This window comes from Aulonocara stuartgranti (genome assembly GCF_965226115.1).
Source record: "Aulonocara stuartgranti genome assembly, chromosome: 4".
NCBI lineage: Eukaryota > Metazoa > Chordata > Actinopteri > Cichliformes > Cichlidae > Aulonocara > Aulonocara stuartgranti.
In genome coordinates, this window is record NC_138942.1 from 17,026,444 (window position 1) to 17,050,811 (window position 24,368).

At 43.3% G+C, this 24,368-nt stretch overlaps 2 protein-coding genes across 3 annotated transcripts in view; one reads left to right on the forward strand and one right to left on the reverse strand.

The window, feature by feature from the left end:
- The first annotated feature begins 656 nt into the window (after positions 1 to 656).
- srebf1 (sterol regulatory element binding transcription factor 1) lies at positions 657 to 17,478 on the forward strand. Its single transcript, XM_082529111.1, has 19 exons — positions 657 to 1,055; positions 3,907 to 4,446; positions 5,753 to 5,928; positions 6,045 to 6,182; positions 6,293 to 6,511; positions 6,644 to 6,758; positions 7,015 to 7,172; positions 9,562 to 9,778; positions 9,895 to 10,079; positions 10,247 to 10,508; positions 10,743 to 10,909; positions 11,169 to 11,337; positions 11,465 to 11,573; positions 11,820 to 11,929; positions 12,762 to 12,894; positions 13,041 to 13,206; positions 14,001 to 14,216; positions 14,840 to 14,951; positions 15,793 to 17,478. The coding sequence occupies exons 1-19, from the start codon at positions 950 to 952 to the stop codon at positions 16,011 to 16,013; spliced, it is 3,519 nt and encodes a 1,172-aa protein (XP_082385237.1). The 5' UTR covers positions 657 to 949; the 3' UTR covers positions 16,014 to 17,478.
- A 1,284-nt stretch (positions 17,479 to 18,762) lies between these two features.
- rai1 (retinoic acid induced 1) overlaps positions 18,763 to 24,368 on the reverse strand; it is a 54,446-nt gene continuing 48,840 nt past the window's right edge. Inside the window, exons 3-5 of one of the 2 annotated variants that reach the window (XM_082529108.1) lie at positions 24,190 to 24,283; positions 23,093 to 23,142; positions 20,499 to 20,587 (exon numbers count right to left, since the gene is read on the reverse strand). In XM_082529108.1, the coding sequence (XP_082385234.1) occupies positions 20,579 to 20,587; positions 23,093 to 23,142; positions 24,190 to 24,283 (153 nt within the window). In that variant the 3' untranslated portion in view covers positions 20,499 to 20,578. Of the gene's footprint in view, positions 20,588 to 23,092; positions 23,143 to 24,189; positions 24,284 to 24,368 lie in introns of both variants that reach the window. The other variant, XM_082529107.1, reaches the window with a different exon arrangement.

Here is a 24,368-nt window from a genome sequence, read left to right on the forward strand (position 1 = left end):
TTGTTAAAATACACGTGCTCATTTTTTTCCCTTCTGGCTACATGTAGTTGTGCAGTTTATTTTCCTCCTGCTGTTCCTGCTTCCATCATTCCAGGAGCGAAACACATGATGTAATCGCTAGACCCAAAGATGCAACGTCAGATCACCCCACTCTGATTCTGAGCTTCTCATTGGACGGTTTTACTGGTTCTACAGGAGGAGTCGCTAATTCGAGTCAAACAAGCTTGGCTGTCGCTAAGCGCACGCCCCACACGATTATAATTGGCTATTGGTGGCAAGCCCACAATAAACATGTCCATGCTGTATACAAAGAGAAAAAAATATATTTATTTATAATCAATATTATAAAAGATATTCAGAACTGTATTAAGCTGCTCTGGAATCATAACTTAACTCGTTTATGCTGTAGTTAGCTTTTTTTACATACCCATCAAATGTAACCATATAAATATTTTCTAGCCACGGCATCACTTCTTCGATTACTGTAATTATTTGTTGTTTTTTGTACATTATCTGATTTTTGTGTATAAATTGTGTTAGATCGTGGCCGTATACTGCACATGCCCTCACTCATTTACTCAAACAATCAAAACAAGCCTGAGAAACAGGGACGTGGGAATCTAGTTCAAAGGAGGGTGATTGGCTGGGGCAACTGTCAATCATCATCGGTTGGATGGGTTTCTCTTGCTACCGCTGTAAGCAAGTTAGTAGTGAATGAGCGTCGGTGTTTGGCTTGGTTTGACAAGTTTCCCAGGATGATGATGGGGCTAGTTGTGAGCAGTTAGTTGACACAAAAGTTACAAAAATAAGAAAAGTTGCAGCTCGCGTTGCGCATGTGACGAAAGGACAGGGATCTTGGTCCTTTTGTCAAATGTAAGGACTCAGAAGTTTCCGATTTCGCCGACAGTCAGTCAAGTCTACACTGGAAAGCCCAGACACGACAGTAAAGATGAACAGCCTGTCTTTTGACGATCATTCGTTGGATAATCTGGATCCAACACTGTCGCTTAACGACCCCAGTGATATTGACACGGCCCTCCTAAGCGACATTGATGGTAAGAAAATATAATGGTTGCTGCTGGCTTAAAACAGTTGCTAAAACCGGTAACACCGTACGTGTTATCATTCCTTTTCGTATCTTTAAGTGTTCTGCATGTAATAATCACACTAACAACATCACTTACAACGACATTCGATACAAAGACATCTTTTAAATAAAAGCTTTTAAAAGCTGAGAGCTAGCTTTCATCATCCACTGTTAGCTACATGCTAACTATCAGTGAGCAAGTATATGGAGGCTAGCCGGAAGTGATATTTGGGATGTTTTGTTAGTAATTTATAACGATGATTCTTGCAATATCAGAAGTCGTCTGTGTGTCTTACTGTTCAATAGAAAAATAGAAGCGCATTTCATGAGGCGAATATGTGACACTAACGTACAGCTAGCTTCGTGTGCGCCCCGCCCCCAGCGTGCTCCATAGACCGGGGTTACTGTCGTTCATTCCTCTCTTTTTGGGTTCACAGAGCCTCACTTGACCGATTTGACAAATATTTATGTATTTATGTATGCCAAATTAATCGGTTGAAAACTAATCTAGCCATATGCTCTGTGGACGACTTTATTTGTTTTCTTGCGAATATAGTGCTATCCACGTGCCCGTTTTTGCAAAAAACAAACAGCATATATAGTATGATTCATATATAAAATTCGTGCAACAATTTAAGCCTTCAATCGAAATCACAAGAGTATTTCGAGTATTGTTAAGATTTGGAGTTTTCTGTCAGTCTTCTTAAATTGGCCAGTATGTGTTTTGTAATAGGGGGCGACGTGTAAATAAGATAACACGCACTGCGTAAACAGTGTTCATACCCTGCGGCCGTGCTCTCCATCTCTCTGACTTTGACCGACAGTAACCCTCTGTGACACTGCTCGATGGTAACCTCACACTCATTGCCACAGGCAGCTCTCCCTCTCTTTTCCTGTCTTGGGCTGATCGGCATAGCAAGTCTCCGAGATGCGCTCTGATTGGCCAAGAGCGATCACCTCATACACAACACTGCTTCACAAATCCAGGCTGCTCGTTTTTTTTCTTTTTTTATACTGCAGTCACAACATGAACTCAGAATCACTTAACAGAGAAATTAAACGCGGTCAACTGTCCTTGTAAAAAATGCTGTGAAAATTATTTCAGTGTCTTATGTCTTTCAAGAGCACACTGCTTCCTAGAATAAAAAATGATTAGTGAACACGTGCCATCTCACTTTTTTCCATGTAAAGTTTTTTTTTTTGTCAGTTTTAAATCTTTGTAATTAGCAAATCTTCTGGAAAAGATACATATTAAAATGTTTTATATCTTTTAGATCATGCTAATGAAAACCTACAAGTCCATATGTGCACGAGCACAAATTAAGATTAATAACTCATTAATAATATACCACTTGGATTCTTGGACCTACAGCTGCACGCACATGATGAATGGCTTGATAAACTTAAAGTGTGAAATGTACTGTATACCTGTACCTGGTATTTCTTGCTGTGTTTTCTAACGCAACAAGAGGCAGTCTTTCTTGTAAAGTGTGTTTTTTAAACTGCGTAAGACACCCCATCTCCTGCTGGGATATTTTAAAGTAGTTTTCTAGTAATTCTTTGAGTGTTAATGGAAAATGTGATGAAACAAAACAAAATTTAGTTTTTAGCAATTTTAAACTGCTGTAGTCATAAGTACATGTGATGTACTACATTTACAGTTATGTGAAAAGAATGGACTCTATAAAAGCAGAAGTTTTTCTGGTTCGCAGTACATGGGTTTGTGGAAGTCCCAAATTCACCTCACGGTCAGAGAAACCTCAAAAAAACACATGAGCTACATAATCTACAGCATATTAAATTTTAACATTAATGACAGTAAAGTTGGAAAGAGACTGAACACAAATATGGGTTGAAGTTTAAAAAGCACATGCAGGAGCAAAGTTGCAGCTAAACAAACCAGAACAGTTTTAGAGCAATAATTCATAATGCACAACATCACACAGCATATCTGTATAAACACCTAATATCAACTGTTAAGCATAGCGATGGAATGGTGATGACTTGGGGGTTGTGTTTGGAACAACCTGCATTGATTGAGTTGACATAAACTCCTCTGTATTTCAAAGTATTCTAGAGTTAAGTGTGAGGCCATCTGTCCGATGCTTGGCCGAAATTGTGTCATGCAACAGGACAATGCTCCCAAGCACAGCAGCAAATGTACAAGATAGTGGCTGAAAAAGGAAACAGTCAAGGTCTTGCAGTGACCCAGTTGAGGTCCAGACATCAACGCGGTAAGAAAATGCCGCGGGGAGACTTTAAAAGAGCTGTGCATGAACGAATGCCTGCAAAGGTCTGAACGAAACTTTTTTTACAGGACTGCATAAAGCCCCTTTAAAACCTTCTTTTTAATGCAACTTTGTTTGTTGCCATTTAGCTTTTTTTTTTTTTTTTTTTTTTTTAAACCCAATACCAAAACACGCTTCAAGGTGATGCTCCTTTCTATTTGAGCATCACATTGGCCTTATCCATTTTTATGCATTCCCACTCTACACTGCAATTATATATTAATAATAATACTTAGATATATGATAACTTGCGTTTTTATTTTCTTTAGCATGACTGAAATTGTTGCCAGTGATGTTTGATCATAAACAGTCACAGCACATGTGGGTTGATTAATTGGTAATTAAAGTGCAGTTTGCTACTGAAATGGATAGTACGGTAATTCAATCTCTAAACAAGTTTTCTCGAGAAATTTACAGTTCCTATAGATTTGATCTTGGTCCATATTTAATTGTTTAAAGCTGGCAAATTGCTATAAATTTTCTACTTGAACAATAACATTCACAGTGGCTGTGATTTGTCTTCCTGTTTAGACATGCTCCAGCTCATCAGCAACCAGGACATGGAGTTTGGAGGACTCTTTGATGCCCCTCCATACACCACGGCTCCTCCCATACAAGAGATTCATGGTTTGACTCAGACCATCACCTCAGCTTCCCCCCCAGCCACCACTACCACACCTCCATCTTCATCTTCCATCCTAAGCAGTAACCCCCATCTGGATGCACTGCTGGGCCCTCCTATTACTCGTAGCTCGTCCAGCCCAGACAAAGCCTTTCAGCCTCCCACCTTCCAGCAGTCTCCCCTGGCCCAGGTACCCAGCTCCACCCAGAGGCAGCAGCCGTCCTCCCCACAACAAGCTCAAAGCATCAGACAGACCCAAGTGGAGCAACCCCAACCAGTTCTCAGCCCGTCTGCTCCTTCCCAGGCAGCTTCACCTAATGGCTCCCCAGGACCAAACCCAGCATTCAGCTCAACGCCTCAGGCACTCTTCACCTCTCCTGCACCCCAGACTCCACCACAGACACAGCCTCAGGCCCGGACCAACTACAGCAGCCCAAACAGCTACACAGGTAAGCCCTCTCTGATGGTGATGATTGAGTCATAGATTATGTGCGAGTTAGATGGTAGGGGGTATCAAACTGTGCTTTAAAAATAAAACCTTTAAGGGAAAGGATGAAAATAAAACTGTGATGTTATTGTAGTGTGTTTCTTCACATAGAGACAAGTTCCTTGACTTTGCATGTCTGATGTTGGATCTTTCTAATCCAGTTCTGTCTGCATCGTTGACCAGCAAGCTTCCTGCTGTCTTTAGCTTTTTACAACTTTCATTAACCTGGCTTAACCAGTTTATTTTGTTCTGTAATTTACAGTTAAAGTTCAAGGTTTTTGAACCTTTTTTTGCGCAGTGAAAATGACAAACCTCTTGTGTCAGGTATTCAGTGAGGGGGAAAAAATGGGTTATTAAGGAAAATGTTGGTATCTCATTTTTGTCAATTGTGATTTGATTAAAATATGTGATGCTAACCTTTCAGTCGTTAGACTTCTTTTCAACAATACATGCACTGCTGTTTTACCGACTTTTCAAATACAAACAAATGGAATCTCATAGAGATACATAACCTCATTTACCAGCGTTATTTTTCTCTAAAGGAAAAAAAGGGGAGAATGACAAATTGTCATCTGTGAAGGAAAAAAACTCCAAGTGTTTATTTATATTTCTGTTAAATGCTGAGGATGTTTTTAGTGGCTCACATAAAGCACATTTGTGTTAACCATGGAATCTAGCAGCTGATGCCCAGTGCCCTGCAAGTTTGCTGTTCACGTGCATCGCATTTATCAGGACACTAGGTCATTTAACCTCGCATGATTTCTAATTAATGTCGTAATCTCATAGACTTTGGTCAGCTGCGTAAGAGTTTGCAAGTGAAATGAAATTTATGTGTGTGGACAAGACGTGGAACATTAGTGGGTACACAGTAGACAGTCCACTGCATGTGCATATCTTTATCCATATCTCTTAAAGCTTGGTGGAGATAAGCGAAAGTAGCGGCCATATCATTTGGAGAGTATCGCATTTATAATGAGTCCATAGTTCACCTTTTGCCTACAAAGTCTTAAAACTAATGCAGTTTTGATGAAATTAAGAGTTCAGGTGTTTTTTACTTTTAAAGCTGGCGGTTCTTTTGGAAGCTTAAATGTTGAAATGGGTAGTGTGCTACTACACCGTTAAATGATCACGGAAATTTTAACACAAACCATCAAATACTTAACATATAAAAATGTTACTTTCAAGTTGGAATTGCTCGGCTTTTACTTCAAATTTTACCTGTGTGATTTAAGTCTTTTTGGCATCAATGTGTTGTTGTTTTTTTCTAGCTGGCAGTCCCAGCAGTGTGAGCACTCCTGCCACCAGTTTGTCATCCTCACCGCCGAGCATTCAGCCAGTGGCCATTCAGGCTCAGCTCCAAGGGCTGACAACTGCATCTCCTCTCCTGACCACGTCAACAAGCCCTCCGGTTCAAACTGTCGCAGCCCACGTACAGCAAGTACCTGTAAGTGTGTGAAGGTGTTCTCTGAGCGAGCCTGGATGGACTTAAAAACGAATGCACTGCAGTCCTCGTTTACGTAAATGAATTTTCGGTGCATCTATCTGCCCTGGTGTCCTCAGGTGTTGCTTCAGCCCCAGTTCATCAAGGCCGAGAGTCTACTGCTGACCACTTTGAAGCCTGACCCCTGCATGGTCACTACTGTAGCTTCTCCCACGTCCCTGGCCACCACCACCCCAGCACAGAGCACTTCGCTGCAGGTAGATGCACAATATGAACTCAAACCTAATACTGAAGTCACACAGTGCACCGCTGTCGAGTTTACACCCACGCTGTTAACCCTGGCACTTACATCATCCTGTTTTCTCAGGCATTCATGGGTGGGGGTACTTTCCTGACTACAGTGCCTGTCATGGTGGATGCTGAAAAGCTTCCCATCAACCGCATCGCTATCAGTGGTAAGCCGGCTGGCCAGCCACACAAAGGGGAGAAGCGCACCGCCCACAACGCTATTGAGAAGCGGTACCGCTCCTCCATCAATGACAAAATCATGGAGCTGAAAGACTTGGTGGCTGGCACTGATGCTAAAGTAAGAAGCACGTATTTACAAGCATCCCACGCTTTTTATGCCATATTCTTTTTTTTCTTTTTTTGTCCAGTTGTCTTTTTCATGAACAGCAGAGGTCTAATAATTCGGTTGGTCTTTTTCTTTCATTTCTAGCTCAATAAATCTGCAGTACTGAGGAAAGCCATCGACTACATCCGTTACCTGCAGCAGACTAACCAGAAGCTCAAACAAGAGAACATGACTCTTAAAATGGCAGCCCAGAAAAACAGTATGTGCTTAAAATGCTCTTTTCTTTATTCGTCAACAGCCTCTTGGGATTTTATTTCAATTTCTTGAAAGTCAATCATTCCGGTAACCTTTAACAACAATGACTGCTGATTTTTTTTTTTTTTTTTAATCCTGAAAAGACAAATATAAAATGAAATGAAGTGTATTGTAGGGTTTTCTTTTCTTTTGTACCCTTGATTGACCCTCTAACTACTCCCTTCATCATCTTTTTTTTTTTTTAAACCCCTTTTCTACAGAGTCTCTTAAGGACCTGGTTGCCATGGAGGTGGATGGACAGGCTGATGTGAAGAGCGAGCTGCCCACCCCGCCAGCCTCTGACGTGGGTTCCCCAACTTCCTTCTCTCACTGTGGCAGTGACTCAGAACCTGACAGTCCAATGGGAGAGGACACAAAGGTATGCAGAGCTCATTTAAACTAAACATTTGAGATGAGGGTTCGGGATAGAGATGCAAGGACAGATGGTTTGTTCCCATTAGGTTTGCGTTTGAATGAAAGTTAGGACTCTGTAAAATATATATTTGAAAAAATCTGAATTTGCAAATCATTCAAATCCTGCATTGACATGAAAATGATGCGAAGAAAACATTTCAAATTTTGAAAGTTTTCTTTCTTATTTTGAATTCGAGGCCAGCAAAAGCAAAGCGTTTAAAGACAAATGTAGATACACCGGCATGTTTCCCGCTGGTTTGCGTCACCTTTAAGCAGGCGCGAGGGAACCGTGGAGAACAGTTGCTGTAGTTCTGAAAGCACAATCTTTTTCTGTGCTTGCTTGATATAGGATTTCAGCTGCTCAGCAGTCTGAACATTTGGCACATTGTGAAAGGAAAAACACAACAACGGACGCTCTGTGGGTGACAGCCCTGTCAGAATGCAGGCAGGTCAGTTTAGCTGCCAGACTCTCTGCAGATGGATGCATGCAATTTGGTAGTGTGCTGGCAAAGTGGCCAAGCCCTTCATTAAAAAAAAAAAAGACATTGTCTTGATAGTAGCATATGTTAGTGTTAATGGTGCCTTTTATAAGATGGGCAGCAGCTGTGAATAAATGTTTAGAATAGGTTTTTTTATGGATGCAGGGACACCAGCACAGCACTGGTTAGTGGACTCATTTGAGCCCATGCGGTGAATTGATGGGTTGGGAATGAAAATTAAGATACATTAAATTGTTGGAAGTATTTGTCCACACAGTTCTTCACACTGTGATGAATCCCCAACAGTTTTTTTTCTCCATAGACTGCTTTAATGATTTGCATATTCTCAAAATAGAAAATGAGATATGGCTAACTGAAACTAGATAAAACCGGTTTTTGCTGTGCTTTGTTTATTCCTTTATGCATATGGTGCCATCTATATGGGATTTCTTTTGTTTATTGGAACAACAAGCCTTGGTTACCTTTCACATTTGAATAGATACAGATACCTGTACCTGGGCTTTGGTACTGTTTTTTGGTATTTTACTCATTGTGACATAATAAATCCAAGATTTCTCTTACAAAAATAAGTCCAAACTTCTCACTTGAAACATTTTGTTATTTAATGCTTTGGTCGCTGTCTGGCAGTGAACACCGGGTTCGGACAGTCTCGGTCGTTGTGTCCTTGGGCAAGACACTTCACCTACCGCCTACTGGTGTTGGCCAGAGGGGCCGATGGCGCGACATGGCAGCCTCGCTTCTGTCAGTCTGCCCCAGGGCAGCTGTGGCTACAACTGTAGCTGCCTCCACCAGTGTGTGAATGTGAGAGTGAATGAATAGTGGCATTGTAAAGCACTTTAAGGGCCCCGAAAAGCGCTATATAAATGCAATCCATTATTATCATTATTATTATTATAACACATTTAATATTAATTCTAAGCTATAATTAGTTGCGATTATCTACCAATGCTTTGGATATACAATCTCACATGACGTGTATGTTGCCGTAAACAGCACGCGAGTTAAAATTTCAAACAACACAGTGAAAAAAGTCCTGTTTTTTTTGCGTGCAGCGTGTCCGACTTACTAATTAATTACCTGACGAAGATTTTTCATCATCGTCATCATCCATTGGTTCACACTCTTGTACACTGGTGACAGATGTGCTAAATTAAGCTGCAGTGATTGTGAATTTGGCTTTCGGGCTATCAGATCTGGTGCATTCTTCGAGCTGTGTTTTGTGTTTGACCAGGTGTTTCCTCAGATTAGATGCATTGCCGTTTCCAGCTTTGCATTTTGCACTACAAACGTGGGAGGGAACATTGTCTGTGCCGAGCTCTGAAAGTGTGAGCTCGCCTGAGTCTGTTTTTGGCTCGTCACACCGCCATTGCCTTGCGTGTGTGCTTGCCGGAGTGACGTCACGGCAGGAGTGACGTCACACGAACTCGGCCTATTTCTTCCTTTAACCCAAATGTGCTCTGGTGATAAAATTTGGCATCAGCTGATTTTTGTGAATTGGAGTTTGGTCGGTGCCATGGTGACGGCTTAAAGCACCTCACCTTGCTAAACTTCCTTCACAGGCGCTCCCATGAACAATCTAGGAAACTGTTGCCAACAGAAACCTTGACCACACTGCAACTGTCAGTCTTAATAGACACAAAAAAAAAATACAAACGTGATTCTTTTGGCTGCGAAAAAATTCTCCATGAACACCCATGATGCTTGACAGCTTGTGTACAGCGCTCAACTATTAATCAACCACTATAACACCTCAAAAATGTAATTACTCATACTTTTTGTCAGATTGATGTTGCTGCCTGAATTAATAAACTGAATAATCACAAATGTGTCCTTCTGGATTCTCTCGTGTGTCAGCCAAATATAGGCACGCCGGACCAGTCGACAGCAGGTGGCAGTGCCGTTGGCATGTTGGACCGTTCCCGTATGGCGTTGTGCGCCTTTACCTTTCTCTTCCTCTCCCTCAACCCTTTGGCTGCTCTGTTCTGTTCATCGGGTAGCAGCTCATCTGGAAATACTGAAGCTGTAAGCACCCATCACGCGGGCAGGACCGTCCTGGGTGTGGATGTCGCAGGTACAGAGTGGGGAAAATGCTGGGAGGGAGACAGATGGCAGTGATTCAAATTTCACATAATTAGCTCTCAATAAATAGATTTTCTTTGCAGTTAAATGACTCTGTGTTGTTTATAGCTGACTCATGGGGCTGGATGGATTGGATGCTCCCGACTATACTGGTGTGGTTACTGAACGGTATTCTGGTATCAGGAGTTCTAATACGGCTGTTGGTGTATGGAGAACCTGTAACCAGACCACATTCTGGATCATCCGTCTTGTTCTGGAGGCATCGCAAACAGGCTGACCTGGACCTGGCAAGAGTATGCTTCTTTTTTTCTTTTCAACGTGTGCCCAATTGACAAAGTGTACTGATCCACAAGGAGGAATTTGACCATATTTAAATCAGAAATCCTTCTGAACTCTCACAGAATCTATAAAGTGGCTCTTCGTCTGTTTTCTCTCACTATTTATCTTTTACACTTCACAGGGAGATTTTGCTCAAGCCAGTCACAACCTGTGGACTTGTCTGAAGGCTCTCGGTCGCCCCTTACCCACCTCCCAGTTGGACTTGGCCTGCGCAGCGCTCTGGTCTTTGCTAAGATTCTGCCTCCAGCGTCTATGGGTTGGCCGCTGGCTAGCTGCCAGGGCAGGAGGGCTGCGATCTGATCGCCCCCTGCAGGAGGATGCCTGCAAAAGCAGCCGTGATGCCGCCCTGGTTTACCACCGCTTGCACCAGCTTCACATGACAGGTTGGTCACCATAAGAGTCCTGCTTTTAGATCAGATCAGTGTGACACGCTGGACATTAAGAGGTGAATTGTCATTCATTTCAAAGCGACTCAGCAACATTTGAAGTAAGGTTTAAAAAGCATTGCAGTCTTTGCTGTGCAAAAAGATTCTGTCTAAAGATAAATTCCAGTTTAAATAATTTTTGTGAATATTTAAAAAAAAATTTGTTTTCTTGTCTTCGATCTGTGCCTGCAGGTAAACTGAATGGCAGCCACCTCTCAGCAGTGCATATGTCTTTAAGTGCAGTGAACCTTGCAGAGTGTTCTGGCTCATGCCTGCCTGTGGCCTCGCTGGCTGAGATCTATGTTTCTGCGGCTCTACGAGTCAAAGCCAGTTTGCCGAGGGTTCTGCATTTCACCTCTGTGAGTCCCTGTTGTTTGCACAAGCATGCGCGTCTTGCTCAGTCATTTATAAGCAGTGTTTTTACCCCGACTCTGTTTCTTTTGTGCTCACGTGATGTAACAACAACCAGTTTTGAGTTGACATTCTGTTTAATTTATCTTTCATGGTTAATAAACATTCACTGAGGTGATTAAAGATCCTGCGATCTGTCCTAACGTGTAATATTTTAAACTACACCGAACCAAAACCTTTTTTTTCTTTTTTTCCTTCTTTTGACAGCGTGTGTTCCTGAGCAGTGCTCGTCAAGCTTGCCTATCTTCCAGCGGCAGTGTCCCCCCAGCCATGCAGTGGCTTTGTCACCCACTAGGTCACCGCTTCTTCGTGGATGGGGACTGGGCTATTCGCAGCACCCCTAAAGAAAGCATCTACAGCCAAGCTGGCAACACTGGTCAGTGAAAGCAAAAGTTTGCACTCAGTCTATAACTGTGTTTTTACAATACCTAATTTGGAATCCTCTTGCCTACAATATGCAGGCACATTCTGATGTTTATATTTGTTATTGGTTTCCCTTGCAGTGGATCCTCTGGCTCAGGTGACTCAGGCATTTAGAGAACACCTCCTGGAAAAGGCTCTGTACTGTGTGGCCCAGCCTCGCGGAGAGAAAAATACAAGTCCGGGAGACGGGTGAGAAATCAAGACGGGCTTTCATATAATCGATTCTTGTAACTTTTGGTTCGTTTGCTTTTCTTGGCAACAAGTTACGGTTTACTTCTCATAGAGTCGCCAACATACAAAGAAAGGAATGAGGATAATAAACGCAGAATTAAATTTGGCATTTAAAAAGAAAACCCTTTTGTAGGTATGTTTTATTTTAACGATTTGTGGGGCAAAATAACCATTCAGTGTGTGTGCGTGTGTGTGTGTCCTCAGCGAGTATGCCGATGCCCTGGAATATCTCCAGCTGTTGATTAATGCTTCAGATGCGGCTGGTGCCACCTCACAGTCCTTTGCTATTGGGTCCAACATGGCAACTGTCACAGGTATGGCTATGGAAACTGTCGTTTCTGTTTGCGGTCTCATTTGTATTGAAAAGTAATCTTTGACAGTGTATCTTCAGCGCTAAAAACATTAGCGATCACTAATGGTACCGACTTTTTAATCTGGTTAAAATTTGCTTTTAGAAAAATCAGAACTTGCCTCTAAATGTTTCTGTTGCTTAAGTACATCAAGCAGTTACACTGTCTAGATGCGTACTCCTTACTTCACTGCTACTTATCTTTTTTGCAATAATTGCATTAGCCTTCTCTGCACACTGCTCTTTCTTTACTGCGTGTGCAGAATAAGAAGCTGTGTGACAAAGTTCATTTTTACACTACAGAGATCAAGTAGCTTGATTTCCCTTTGACTTCCATCCTCCCACCGCTTTCCTTTGTCCTTACTGATCACTGATCTGAGCGAGAGAGGGCTAGGTGAAAGGGAGGCATTCGCTAGATTGCTTCATCTATCTTCAGCACTGTCAAATTGGTGATCACCTTGAGAGGAAGGAGGGAGCGGGAGGGATGAGAGACTGTGCAGGGATTTTAATAGGAGACTTTTCTTGGCAGAGCCTCAGGTTACTCGCTACATGTTTTAGAAGTCTGTGTGTGTTGCCCTGTGTTAAATGGAGTACTTTTTCCTTGTGAGGGAGTCGTCAAAATCCTCCAGGGTAGAAACAGATTGATTCAGAGGTCAAAATGCAGACAGCAGCTGTCTGCACGGGTGCACCGCCATGCATGCTAAATGTGAAAGTGGACACTCTGGGATTTAAATATCTGCATGTTTGTTTCTGTCTGAGGGTGTCTCAGCTTTGACTGTTTTTCCTCTAATATCCAGGCTGTGACCCTCATTCTAAGTGGTGGTCCTCAATCACTGTGGTGATCATCAACTGGCTCCAAGGAGATGATGCCGCAGCAGAGAGACTGTATCCGACGGTTGAGCACCTGCCCCGCAGTCTGCAGAACGCAGAGTAAGTTAGACGTATAAAGATGTGAATTTGGAACTTTGCCCTGCAAATGCCAGGCTAAGGACACACACCCACCCACCCTCTAACACTTACACCACTTTAACCTGTGTCCTTTGTCTGTTGCCCGCCCACCACTCTCTTTCTATCAGGAGTCTTCTGCCCAAAGCCTGTCTGAACACATTCAGGGCAGTGCGAGCTCTGCTGTCCAAGCCAGAAAACTGCCAATTGAGTCTGAGCTACAGTGACAAGGCCAGCGCCCTGCTCCGAGACAGCCTCAACCTGGGACCACACTGTCATAGCTCCAGTTTAGACAAGGTACGCACAAAGAAAGGCACAATCTCTTCCAGATTTGTGCACGTAAGTGATGTTTATTACACCTAGGAGGGACATTTCATTAAGGTGGCAACATCTGCACGAGGGGAAAAAAATGCACAAGAATACTTAAAGTGTCGGGAATAGTTACATAGTTATAAAGTGATTAAACGATGCACGCACACAGACACGTGCACCTTTGTCACAGTACAAAGCGACACACTTCACCAGACAGCGAATCCCTCGCAGCATCTCCACTCTGCGATGCTGCAGTGTCCTACCCTCTGGCACTCAGCAGATGGTGATGCTGGTGGATAGGTAGCTCACAGCGGTGTATGTGCATGGCCAGAGCTGCAGTGCATTGTAGTTGCATTGCATGTGTGTCTCAGCTGAGTGCAATGTACCTGCAGTGCAACACAGAGCTGGGCCACTCACAGCAGAACACACACTCGCGTAGGAGAGGTGGAAAATGTCCTTTAGCGTCGATTAGAGATGCATAACATAACGGAAAGTGACTGTTTTAATAATAGCAGCTGAAACTATTTGTAGATTAACATCCTGAGCAAAATGTGATGGATATTACTTATTTTTATAAACTGGAAGCGGTGTTGTATGACAAACATGCAAACATTTTTTTAGTCTAATTCTTGGTGTTTTTCAAAACATGACATATTCATCATACTTCAGTATCCAGTTCTGAGGTCAGTGGAGACTGGGGCTTTTTTTCTCCCTTTTCTTTTCATTTTTGTTTTTAAGTTGAGAATATTTGAGCACTAAAGCTAATTATTTCTCGCTAGGTTGTCCAGTTGCTGTTGTGCGATCTGCTGCTGGTTATGAGGACAAATGTCTGGCGTCTGCAGCAACAAGGGGCCACTCCCACGGGACAAGGCTCAGCGGGGACCAGCGGCCCTGCGGGCATTCAGCAGGCCTCTCCACCAGAGCTCGTGGGCTTTCAGCAAGACCTCAGCTCGCTACGCAAATTGGCACAGAGTTTCAGACCTGCGATGCGAAGAGTATGTAAAACCTTGTCACCACATTCTGTCTTTTAAGTTTTCTCTTTTGGTTTATCAAAGCTCTGTGCTGGGCCTAATATGAGGGAAGAGTTTGTGCTAAATCTGAAGTTTGTCTCAACTGAAAACTATTTCAGTAGTTGCATACAAAGACACTGGATCTGAGTGCAGCATGCTATCCAAACCAAAACATGCTAAGATGAATCTTAAGATGCTCTTTAATGAAAGTGTAAAACACAAATCTGCTGCATATGTATCGTGAATGAGTGAATTAAAAAGAATAGAATTTCTTCACTTAATAAAGGCACAGAGCAGCACATTGGAAATGGATACAAATATAATCCAGTGCACGTATTTGCAGGCAGTGCAGGGTATATATAGTTCTCTGTGAGGTTGGGAGGTGTTACAGCACACACACACACACACACACACACACACACACACACACACACACACACACACACACACACACCCTGAGGCAATCGTTTAGCAGCATTGTTCACAAGACTTCAAAGTCTCTCAGAGGTTGAGCCGAGCATTATGTGTGAGTCATCATCACTCGCTGTCGTCCCTCCTCCTCCTCCTCTTCTCTCACCTCTCTCTCTTTGCACTCCATCCCTTTCCAGTTGTTTCTCCATGAAGCTACGGCCAGGCTGATGGCGGGGGCCAGTCCCACCCGCACACATCAGCTTCTGGATCGCTCACTGCGGCGCAGAGCAACACCCGGAGCCAAGACAGGTGTGTGTGTGTGTGTGTGTGTGTGTGTGTGTGTGTGTGTGTGTGTGTGTGTGTGTGTGTGTGTGTGTGTGTGTGTGTGTGTGTGTGTGTGTGTGTGTGTGTGTGTGTGTGTGTGTGTGTGTGTGTGTGTGTACAATATTACTGTGGATTTGATATTTCATTCAGTCTGCACTGGTGATTCTGTTTTAATAACTCCTGTTGATATTTTTAATTTGGTGAAGTAACAGAGAAAGCTCTGAATATTTATGTCACTCAGTCCTTATCTAATCCGTCTGCTTTGAAAATGTATTTCTTTATTAAGTCTAGTCAAAAAAGGGCCAGCATTTAATAAGTGCAGCTTCTACATTCTGTGGATGTGATGCTTTTTCTTGACTTATTTTTTATTAAACTAAGTATATATCTGTTTGAGACATTCGGAGATCCTCCTGAATTGCTAGAAAACAATTTCTTTACATTATTTTCTAAGGTTCTTTAGAATACTTGATAAATGGATAAACAGGTGAAATCCAATATATTTTAATATATTTTACACTAAAAGCAATCTATGGATTGTTAGACTCAATTACTTTAGTTTTTTTTTTTTTAGTATTTGCTTTATTTACCATTCATTTAGCTTGTTTTGTGGCAGACAGAGAAGCTGGGACATGCTGTTGATTTGTCATTGTGTTTATAAGTGATGGTGGGAGGCTTTTTGGAGAAGGGCAGGCCATTTCAGTTTTCGTTATAAATCAGATCAGTGATTAAACTCTGTTTGGCTGTTGCTGGTTAACGACATCAAAAAGATCACCCGAAATTCCACAGTAACTAACTGTTTTTGTTTTTGTGTGTTGTGTGTGTGCAGAGGAGTGTGAGATGCGGCCTGGCCAGCGGGAGCAGGCGGAGGCTGTGATGCTGGCGTGCCGCTACCTTCCTCCGTCCTTTCTTTCGGCTCCGGGCCAAAGGGTGGGCATGCTGGCCGACGCTGCCCGCACCCTGGAGAAGCTGGGAGACAAGAGGACCCTCCACGACTGCCAGCAAATGATCATAAAACTGGGCAGCGGCACCACTGTCACCAACAGCTAGAGGGGGGTGGGTGCTGAGAGACACGCATGGACGTTGTGTACATATATATATATAAACATCTGTAACATATAAAGTCACACAGACAGAAGACAAAACCATACAGTCTCTCTTTGGTGAGCAGCTATCGAACAGATTTGTACAGATTCATATCAAACTGGATTTTCTTCATGCGTTGTCCCTCCCATCACCCCAGTCAAACAACAAAACACTTGTCGAGTTCGCACTCTTGTTGCTGCGGATTATTTAAAAAAACGATTTTCCTCTTGTCAAAATAAAAAAATAAAAAGGATCCCTTGGTGAGAATGTGTTGCAGTGCCACAGTTTGCCCACAAAGAGGAGCTGTCGTGTCCTAATGGAAACTGGAGAGGGTGAGAAGTATGAAAGAGGTTTTTGCCCTGCGTTTACTGGCGTATCCCCACTCGCCCCACTTTTCTTTCGTTCTTTTTTTTCCCGATTAGCGGAGAGCTTAGTGGGCTGGAGTGGCGGGCTGCTCTGATTGGTTGCAGAATGAGGCATCTGTGTTTTTGTGGGAGAAAAACGAGAACTTGTATTGGTCTGAGCGCGTGGGCTTGTGTGGTGGGAAAGCACTAAACCGTAACTGTCGAGGTAAATAGAAAAAAAACAAAACAAAACACAACAACAAAAAAAAAAATCATGCCTCACAAGCTGAGCCCCGTTTCTCTATCTGCACTAAGCCTGTGAGGCTGATTTCAGTGAGATAAGTAATATTATGGCTTTATGAGGTTATTTTCATAGAGGTCGCGTTTTGTTTGTTTTTTCCTTCTTGTTTTGCTGTGTACATATTTTAATATGTATTTATAATCTTATGATCTTTGATCAAGCAGTATTTTGCATAAGAAGAGTGATTTAATGCCTGTTTTTCCTTTTTTAATCTTGCTTTATTTTGCAGTTTTAAACTAGGCGCTGCATATCTTGTGCGGTATCAGGTTAGCGTTGCATACCCATGCGACTGTCGTAGGCACTGGCTAGTTGTAAATCAACAGCTCAAGCTAAACATGAGCTGTTGGTACAACTTTTTGTAGTTTGTACAACTACAAAAAGTTGCGTATGTCATGCAGAAGGTTTTGAAATAATTAACTTTTTTTCCTTTTGTTCCAAAGAAAACCTGTGACAAATCTTTTCTTTATTTGTAGCTGTAATGTTACTTTTTCTTTCAATTATTGGTTTCTTTCCTAGAGAAAGCACCATGTTTTAATTTTTAAGAGGATTGTTTTGGGGGGGGTTTTTAACAAATTTTTTGACATGTCCCAGGACCAGTATATTTTTTTTATAGCATGTGACTAATGTGAAAGACTGAAAAACATGGGATTAAGATGACAGTGATGCAACCATGTCTGAAGGTAATGTTGATGTAGACCTTTCAATGACATGCTTTCATCTCTTCTATGTTCTTCATCTATTCCTTTTCGTCATGTAAATATTAAAATATTTTGTAAAGAAGAAATGAGCGTTTCCTGTGGTATTTGAAACAACTGGGTAATACGGGTTGAAAAATGATCAATAATTAAAAGTCTTACACTAACCTGAGATGATGTCTGCATTGTGTCTGGCTGAAATTCTAACTCAGATATGGACTAATGCCAGCAAAGGCTCCATTTTTCGGGTTGAGTTTCACGCAGGATTCCCTTCCTGACATAACCCCAAAGGGGACTTGTGTCTCCAGCTGGAATCGAACCAGTGACCTTAAGCTTGCCAATAAATGTGTTGGAACACGTCATTAGGTGCACCTTCCTAATACTGGGTTAGAACCCCGTTTATTACTTTGTGGCGAATTCAACAAAGTTCCTCTGAGATTTTGGTACATATTGGTGCGATAGCATCACGCAGCTGCTGTAGATTTGTCGAAACATTCGGATACAGTGAACTCGTCATGTTCAAGCAGCCAGGTTCATATGATTTGAGCTTTGTGACACAGTATGTTATCTTGCTGGAAGGACCCATCAGAGTTGGTACACTGTGGTCATAAAGGGCTGGATATGGTCAGCGACAACACTCAGGTAGGCTTTGGTGTTTAAACAATGCTTGGTTGCTGGTAAGGAGCCCAAAGTGTGCCACAAAAATCTCCCCCACACAATTACACCATCACCTAATCATAATTATAAGGTAGAGTGAATTCATGCTGTTTTTGCCTACCAACCAAATGTCATGACAGAAATTGAGATCCATCAGACCAGGCATCTGTCGTCCAATTTAGGTGACCCGTGAGAACTGTAGCCTCAGTTTCCTGTTCTTAGCTGACAGGAGTGGCAGCCAGTGTGGTCTTCTGCTGCTGTAGCCCATCTCCTTCAAGTTTTGACGTGTTGTGCAGTCAGAGACGCTCTTCTGCATAACTTAGTTGTAAGAAGGAGTGATTTGAGTTAGTGTTGCCATCCTATAACTCCTCTGACCCGCAGCGTCAAGAAGACCTTTTCTGGTGTTTAAACCTTCTGTTTGTGAGAGGCAGCCAATCAGAACAAAGTTGACTTAATTATTGTTTCAGTGAGAGGTTGAGATGATGTTTTGAAATGTGACTGATGCAAAGCTACTCTAGCAGAGTCCAAGAACAAACGTATGGAGCTGAAGATGAGCATTATGGGTCCTGTTAATTATAATAAATAGCAGAATGTTTCTGTATGATTTCTTATCATGTTAAGGATTAACTGTATTAAAATATGGCTTTTTAAGCATTGTCATTATTCCTCTTTCTAATTTGTGCCCTTGAGTGGCCACTCTGCACAGAACCACAATTTACATGTCTTACTGTCAGTGCGTGTTGAGTGAAGACAAAAAGAGCAGGCATTGGTCATAGCAGCATTGAAAGGTGCTGGTATATTTAACATTGGCGTTACAAAAAACATTTCAAACAGAGTGATGCTGTGTCATCAAGTCCAAACAAATAGACATGAAAATCAATAAACGGCATGCTCCCACTTAAGACCAGTGACATTCCCAAAAAAGGTTTTGTTTTTTTTTCATCAATGGATTCTTTTAATAACATTTTATAAGCAATAACATATTCCATTTTATAGAAAATAAACATCTCTAGGAAATACTATACACAATTATATTAGTACATCACATTTTACATTTAAACAGCATCAAATACCTATATACACCATTAAATAATGAGCTTCATAAAAGAGAAAGTTTGGTGTGGCATTTTTGCACTTTCTTTTATGCCCTAATACTTAAATATGTCTCCTTTTGAAAATGACCGGTACTTTAACTGACGCCCCGCACGGGGCATTGTTATATAGCATGGCGGAGTGAAAAGAGGCTACATTTTTCGATACACAAACAGATGGGTGTGTGTGTGTTTCATGACATCAGGACTGAATGCACGTCTTTCCTCGCGGCTGTGGTGTGCGAAATAATCTCGAAATGTTGTTAACAGGTAATACTTCTTGAACTGTACATAGATATGAAGTGGATGGACTGACTCCCGGTGGGTCCTCTGAGCCCTCGTCTGCAGCTTGTCGAGTGATGATGGTGGTGTCTGCTGTACATACTGACTGTGCGCACAGTTGAAGTAAACTCTTAAACAGAGTTCATATTTTTTTTCTCATTTTCATATATTTATATATATATTTTTTAATTTCTGAATAGCACAAAGCCGGACATATACCAAGGGTGACGCAATGATGTTTAGCCATAATGCACATCAAAATACAGCTCCCGAGATAAGAGCCGTATATTAAAATACTGCGTCCATTTTTTTTCCTCAACTCTTCAGTATCAGAATATTTCGAGCCTGTGAAGCACATCATCATCATCATCATCATCACCATCATCTTGTACGGTTTCCTCATCCTCACCTGTTTCATTTTGTCTCTTGTTTTAAACACAAACGCGCACATTGAGATACATCCAGTGGTTGGCTGCTGTTTTTTTCTTTTCTTTTCTTTTTTTTTTTTGACGCGTGACATCTTGAGTTAGAGAAGCAATTCTTCATACTCCCACAGACACATATGCACAAACACACTGATGGTGTGCTTGGAGAATGACAATTCTATGGTTATCACATACAAACACATGCGCGCACTCTCACACACACACATACACACGCACATATGCACCTCTTGGCCCACAGACAAGGTGGCCAGAGGGATGTCCCTGTCCAATCAGTGTCCGCCGAGTGTCTGAATATGATAGCAACCCATCCGAAGGCAGAACACACACATGCGTTCCTCGCTCTGCATTTCAAACGGGTCCCCATGTGCACTGGCCTTAGGCGCGCAGTCTCTAAAGCGCAGCCTACCCTCCTGTTAAACAGTGTCACTGCCTTCTGCCTTGCAGTCAGGGGCTCAGTTGAGAAAGCACATTTCTAGGGCGGCTTCAAGGAGCAGCTGTTCTCTGCAGAGCTGTTTTTCCACTGTTTGTATTGCTCCTAGCTCCACTTCAGCGCTGCCTTTTAACCCTCGCCCAGCCGCGCTGGCTGGCGTGCCTGTTCGTCATCAGTCGTCACCGTGTCTTTAGGAATAGGGAGTGGATTTTGCCTCGCTGGATCGGTGTTGTCTGGCGGAGAGGTGATGGTGTTGGCGATGAAAGTGATACACAGGAATATCTTACAGGTCCTGTGAAGGAAGTGCACAGATGTAAACACAAAGTCAAAAACACAATTGGGATACAAATGTGTGAGGTGTGCCAGAAGTTTTCCTTCCTCGCCCAGAACTCTTGAGCTCTTTTCTCATCATTTCCTGTGACTTGTGAGGCTTTTTTAAGCTCGAATTTAAGCACCTAAATTCTTAAAAGCTGCAGTAAATGTGCAGACAGGTAAACTGCAAGCGTAGGCGTCTTCTGTGCAGATGTTGGTATAATACAATGCTGAAAGGGATTCTGTGCAGATTTGCAGAGTGAAGGCATTAAAGCAAGCTGGCTCTGGTGTGCTGGAGTGGGGAGATGGATGCAGCTGACCAGTGAACCAGCTCGCCTATGAAAGACGCAGCAGGAACACCTCTAAATTGTGCTGGTGTGGTGGTTGAGCACTTTCTTTCCCCCTTCTACTCTTCTGCATCCCCTGATATCTCTTCCACTGTCTCTCTCTCTCTTTCTCTCTCTCTGAACTGCCAGCTGCCCATCCTTATGCCCTGGATTCAGACCAGCAGCATTGCTCTCTCTGTTTTATCTTTCTACTTTCAATCCTTCTACTTCCCCCCTTCTCCTCCCTCCTTAAAGCCTACCTCTCACTCCTTTTTTTGCTTTTTCCTCTCTGGTACAACTCATTTTCCTTCACACCTTCAGTCCCGCTTGTTTTCTCCCCACCTCTCTATCACAGAGTGTCGCTCCCTTTGCTGCTCGTCTCTCTTGTTGCCCTCTTTTTCTCCTTCTATCTCCGTCTCTTTCAGCCTGCCACTCTCTGATGTAACTGCCCCCATTCGTCTTTTGTTCCCACTCAGTTGCAGCACAAAACGCTCTGTTTTTCTCTCTGCCTGTCTGTCTGTCTTGCGTTCGCTATGAGTATATGTGTGCGAGCTTCCAGGCAACCTGTTAATGAACCTGCGTGGACTCTCACAGTGTGTGTCCATTAGCACTGGACAATCCACAGCTGCAGGCAGTGCGTTTGTGTGCATTTTTTCCCCCTCAGCCCTGAAAGCAAGTGAACGCAGGCGAAAGGGAGAATTTCTTAGGGGGACCCATGGGTGGGGTGGTTGTGTGCTTGTGTCTGTATGTGTGCGTACGTGTGTCTCTGCTCTTCCCTTTGATTAAGCCGCTCGGCGTAAATTGGCACGGCACAGACCCCCCCCACACACACATGCAGACCTTCAGATCCCTCAGCTGATGACAGCTCTGCCTCAGCCTGCTAACAACAATCTATCCCTCTCTGACTCGCTCTCCTTTTCTCTCCGTTTCTCACACGCTATTTCTGCTGCTTAGACGTGGGAGTTGAGGTGAAGAGAGGAGTGGAGAAGATGACAAAGAACGAGGGAGAATGGGATGAGGAAAGATGAAGGGAGGACGGCTGAAAACGGAAAAGGGAGCTCGCAGGAGATGAGAGGTGAACAGAGTGAGAGACTGGAGGGGGGGGAGAGAGCTGGAACAGCAGGGTAGCAGCGAAGCAAAATAAGGGGAGCGGAGGGGGGGAAAAAGGAGGAAGGGAGAGAAATAATGAGAGAAAGGAGAGCAAGAGAGAGGGAAACGGTGGAGAGAGCATGTGGGGAAGATAGCAGGCAGTGATGGTGGGTGGGGTGTTTTGATCAGCAGCCAGCTTTTCATCCCTGTCAGTCTGCACAGAGGAGAACAGGAAAGGAAGAGGAAAAGAGGAAAGGAGGGAGGGAGGGAGAGATGCAGAGTGGGGAGGGAGGATGGGAGGCTACTGCCACTGCTGCCTCAATGCACCGCTGCTCCCTGCTGAATGTCAGCATCTCTAGCACCCCCTCCCCCTCCACACTCCCTCCCTCATTTGACCTTCCTCCTTTTGCCATGCAAACGCATCGCCACCAGATGGCGTCTGCCCTACAAGGAAGAACTGGACGTGGAGGAGACCATTCGAATGAACTCGGAGAACAGTGACCCTGCAAATGCAGCAGTTTGAAGTCACAGTAGCAGGCGATGGTAATAAAATGAAGGGCGCTCGTTGATATGGTGATTTTAACTCGCCGAGGTACACTGGGTACACGTTGAATCGGTAGGAAGAGTCTTCATGTGGCAAAGAGAAAAAGGTACTTTATGCCAGTCTACAATGAACATCAGCTGTGTTTTTTCTTTGTTTTTCTCTGCTTTACAGGAACTGACGGTTGTGTTTCCTGTTCAGCACCATATCATCTGTTCAGCCAAGGTGCTGCTGTTTGTTATAGAAATGTGTGAATTCAATTTTTTTTATCCCTGTGCTGAGGAGGTGGATAAAGAGAGGGGCAGGGGATGGTGGGGGGGTGTTGCTGGCGGCGTTGGTGTTAGGATCGGAATGGAAAGGGAGGCCAGGTGAGGAGAAAGAAAAACTGAACTTGTGTGCTTAGGCATATGTGTAAACACTGATATCTGATGTTGCCTGTGAAATGCTGGGGAACTGTTAAACTAACTGTTAAAGCAGGACGAAGTAATAAAGCATGCTTTCACTAGTTTAGTGGGGTTTTTTTCCTTACCTCGTGTTTAGGACATTTGATGGAGAAGTCATCCTCGTGGAATGTGCAGCCTGTGCAGAAAGAGAAAAAGCAAAGAACAACAGAATGAGGTGTGAAATCTCAGATTCACATTTTACTTTGAATAAAAAACATACCAGGAGGCTAATCCTGACAACAACAACAACAACAACAACAAAACAAACCCACAGCTCTCCTCAAAAAGCACAAATGAATGGAAAAAAAACTGAGCTAAATAAAAGAGCGATGCAAGCGAGGGAGAGCATCAGAGGAAAGAGGAAGACTGAGTGGATACGTTGCAATGCAGACAGGCAGGCAGGCAGTCAGATATGGCTGGTGCACTCAGCGGGATTAAAAAAGGGCCTCGCTCTGCTCCCTGTGCTGGCTCGGCAGACGTGGCAGACCGTTTAATCCTCGCACTGTACTTCCTTGGCATGAGATAATATAAGGGGGAAACCATGTTACACATATGCTGGCACACGGACACTCTCTTGTATTAACAGCAACCACACACGAGCGCTGATGGAAATGCACGTTGGCCAAGTTGTTATAAGGTGTGCATGGCAGTGTTCTGGCAAGCATTTGGAAAGGAAGGCACGAACATGCAGACACACACATGCACGCTCAGCCTCCAGACAGCAGCAGCGTGGATGGATGGAGCCACAGGGGCTGTGGTCAATAATACACACACACATACATGCAAGCTCAGCCTCCTCCCTCTATCTCTTCGCTTTCTCCTTTTTGCACACTCCAGGGTTCCACTTTCCTCTCATCATTCCCTGTATTCAAAGCTCCCTTCTTCATTCCCTCTCTCTTTTCCTCTTCTGCTCTGCCCTAACACTCTCAGACACCTCTTCTCGCACTCAATAATGCTACTCCTTGATGCATTTCCCCCCCTCTCACTCTCATTTAACCACAACCACTTCCCCTGCACTCTCTTTTCATTTTTCCCACCTATTTTTCTGCAATTGTTCCCTCCCAATTGGCCTCTCATCATTCACATTCCCAATTTCCCTCCTCATTTCTCCCTTCTCTTCTTAGCTTTTTCTTGTCTTTTTATCCCCCTGTTGCTCCCTCCCTCTCTCGCTGTGGTCTCTTACCTATCTCTTTGGCGCAGACATAGTGGTATTTATGAGAGCAGCCTCTCCAACAGCAGCTGAGGGACGCCCCCACAATCTGGCACTTGTAGCAGCTCTGGGGTTAGTAAGACAGATGGACATATGGATCAAGACCAGTAAAGAAACAAACAGTTTGACCAACAGAGGCACATTCAGAAAGG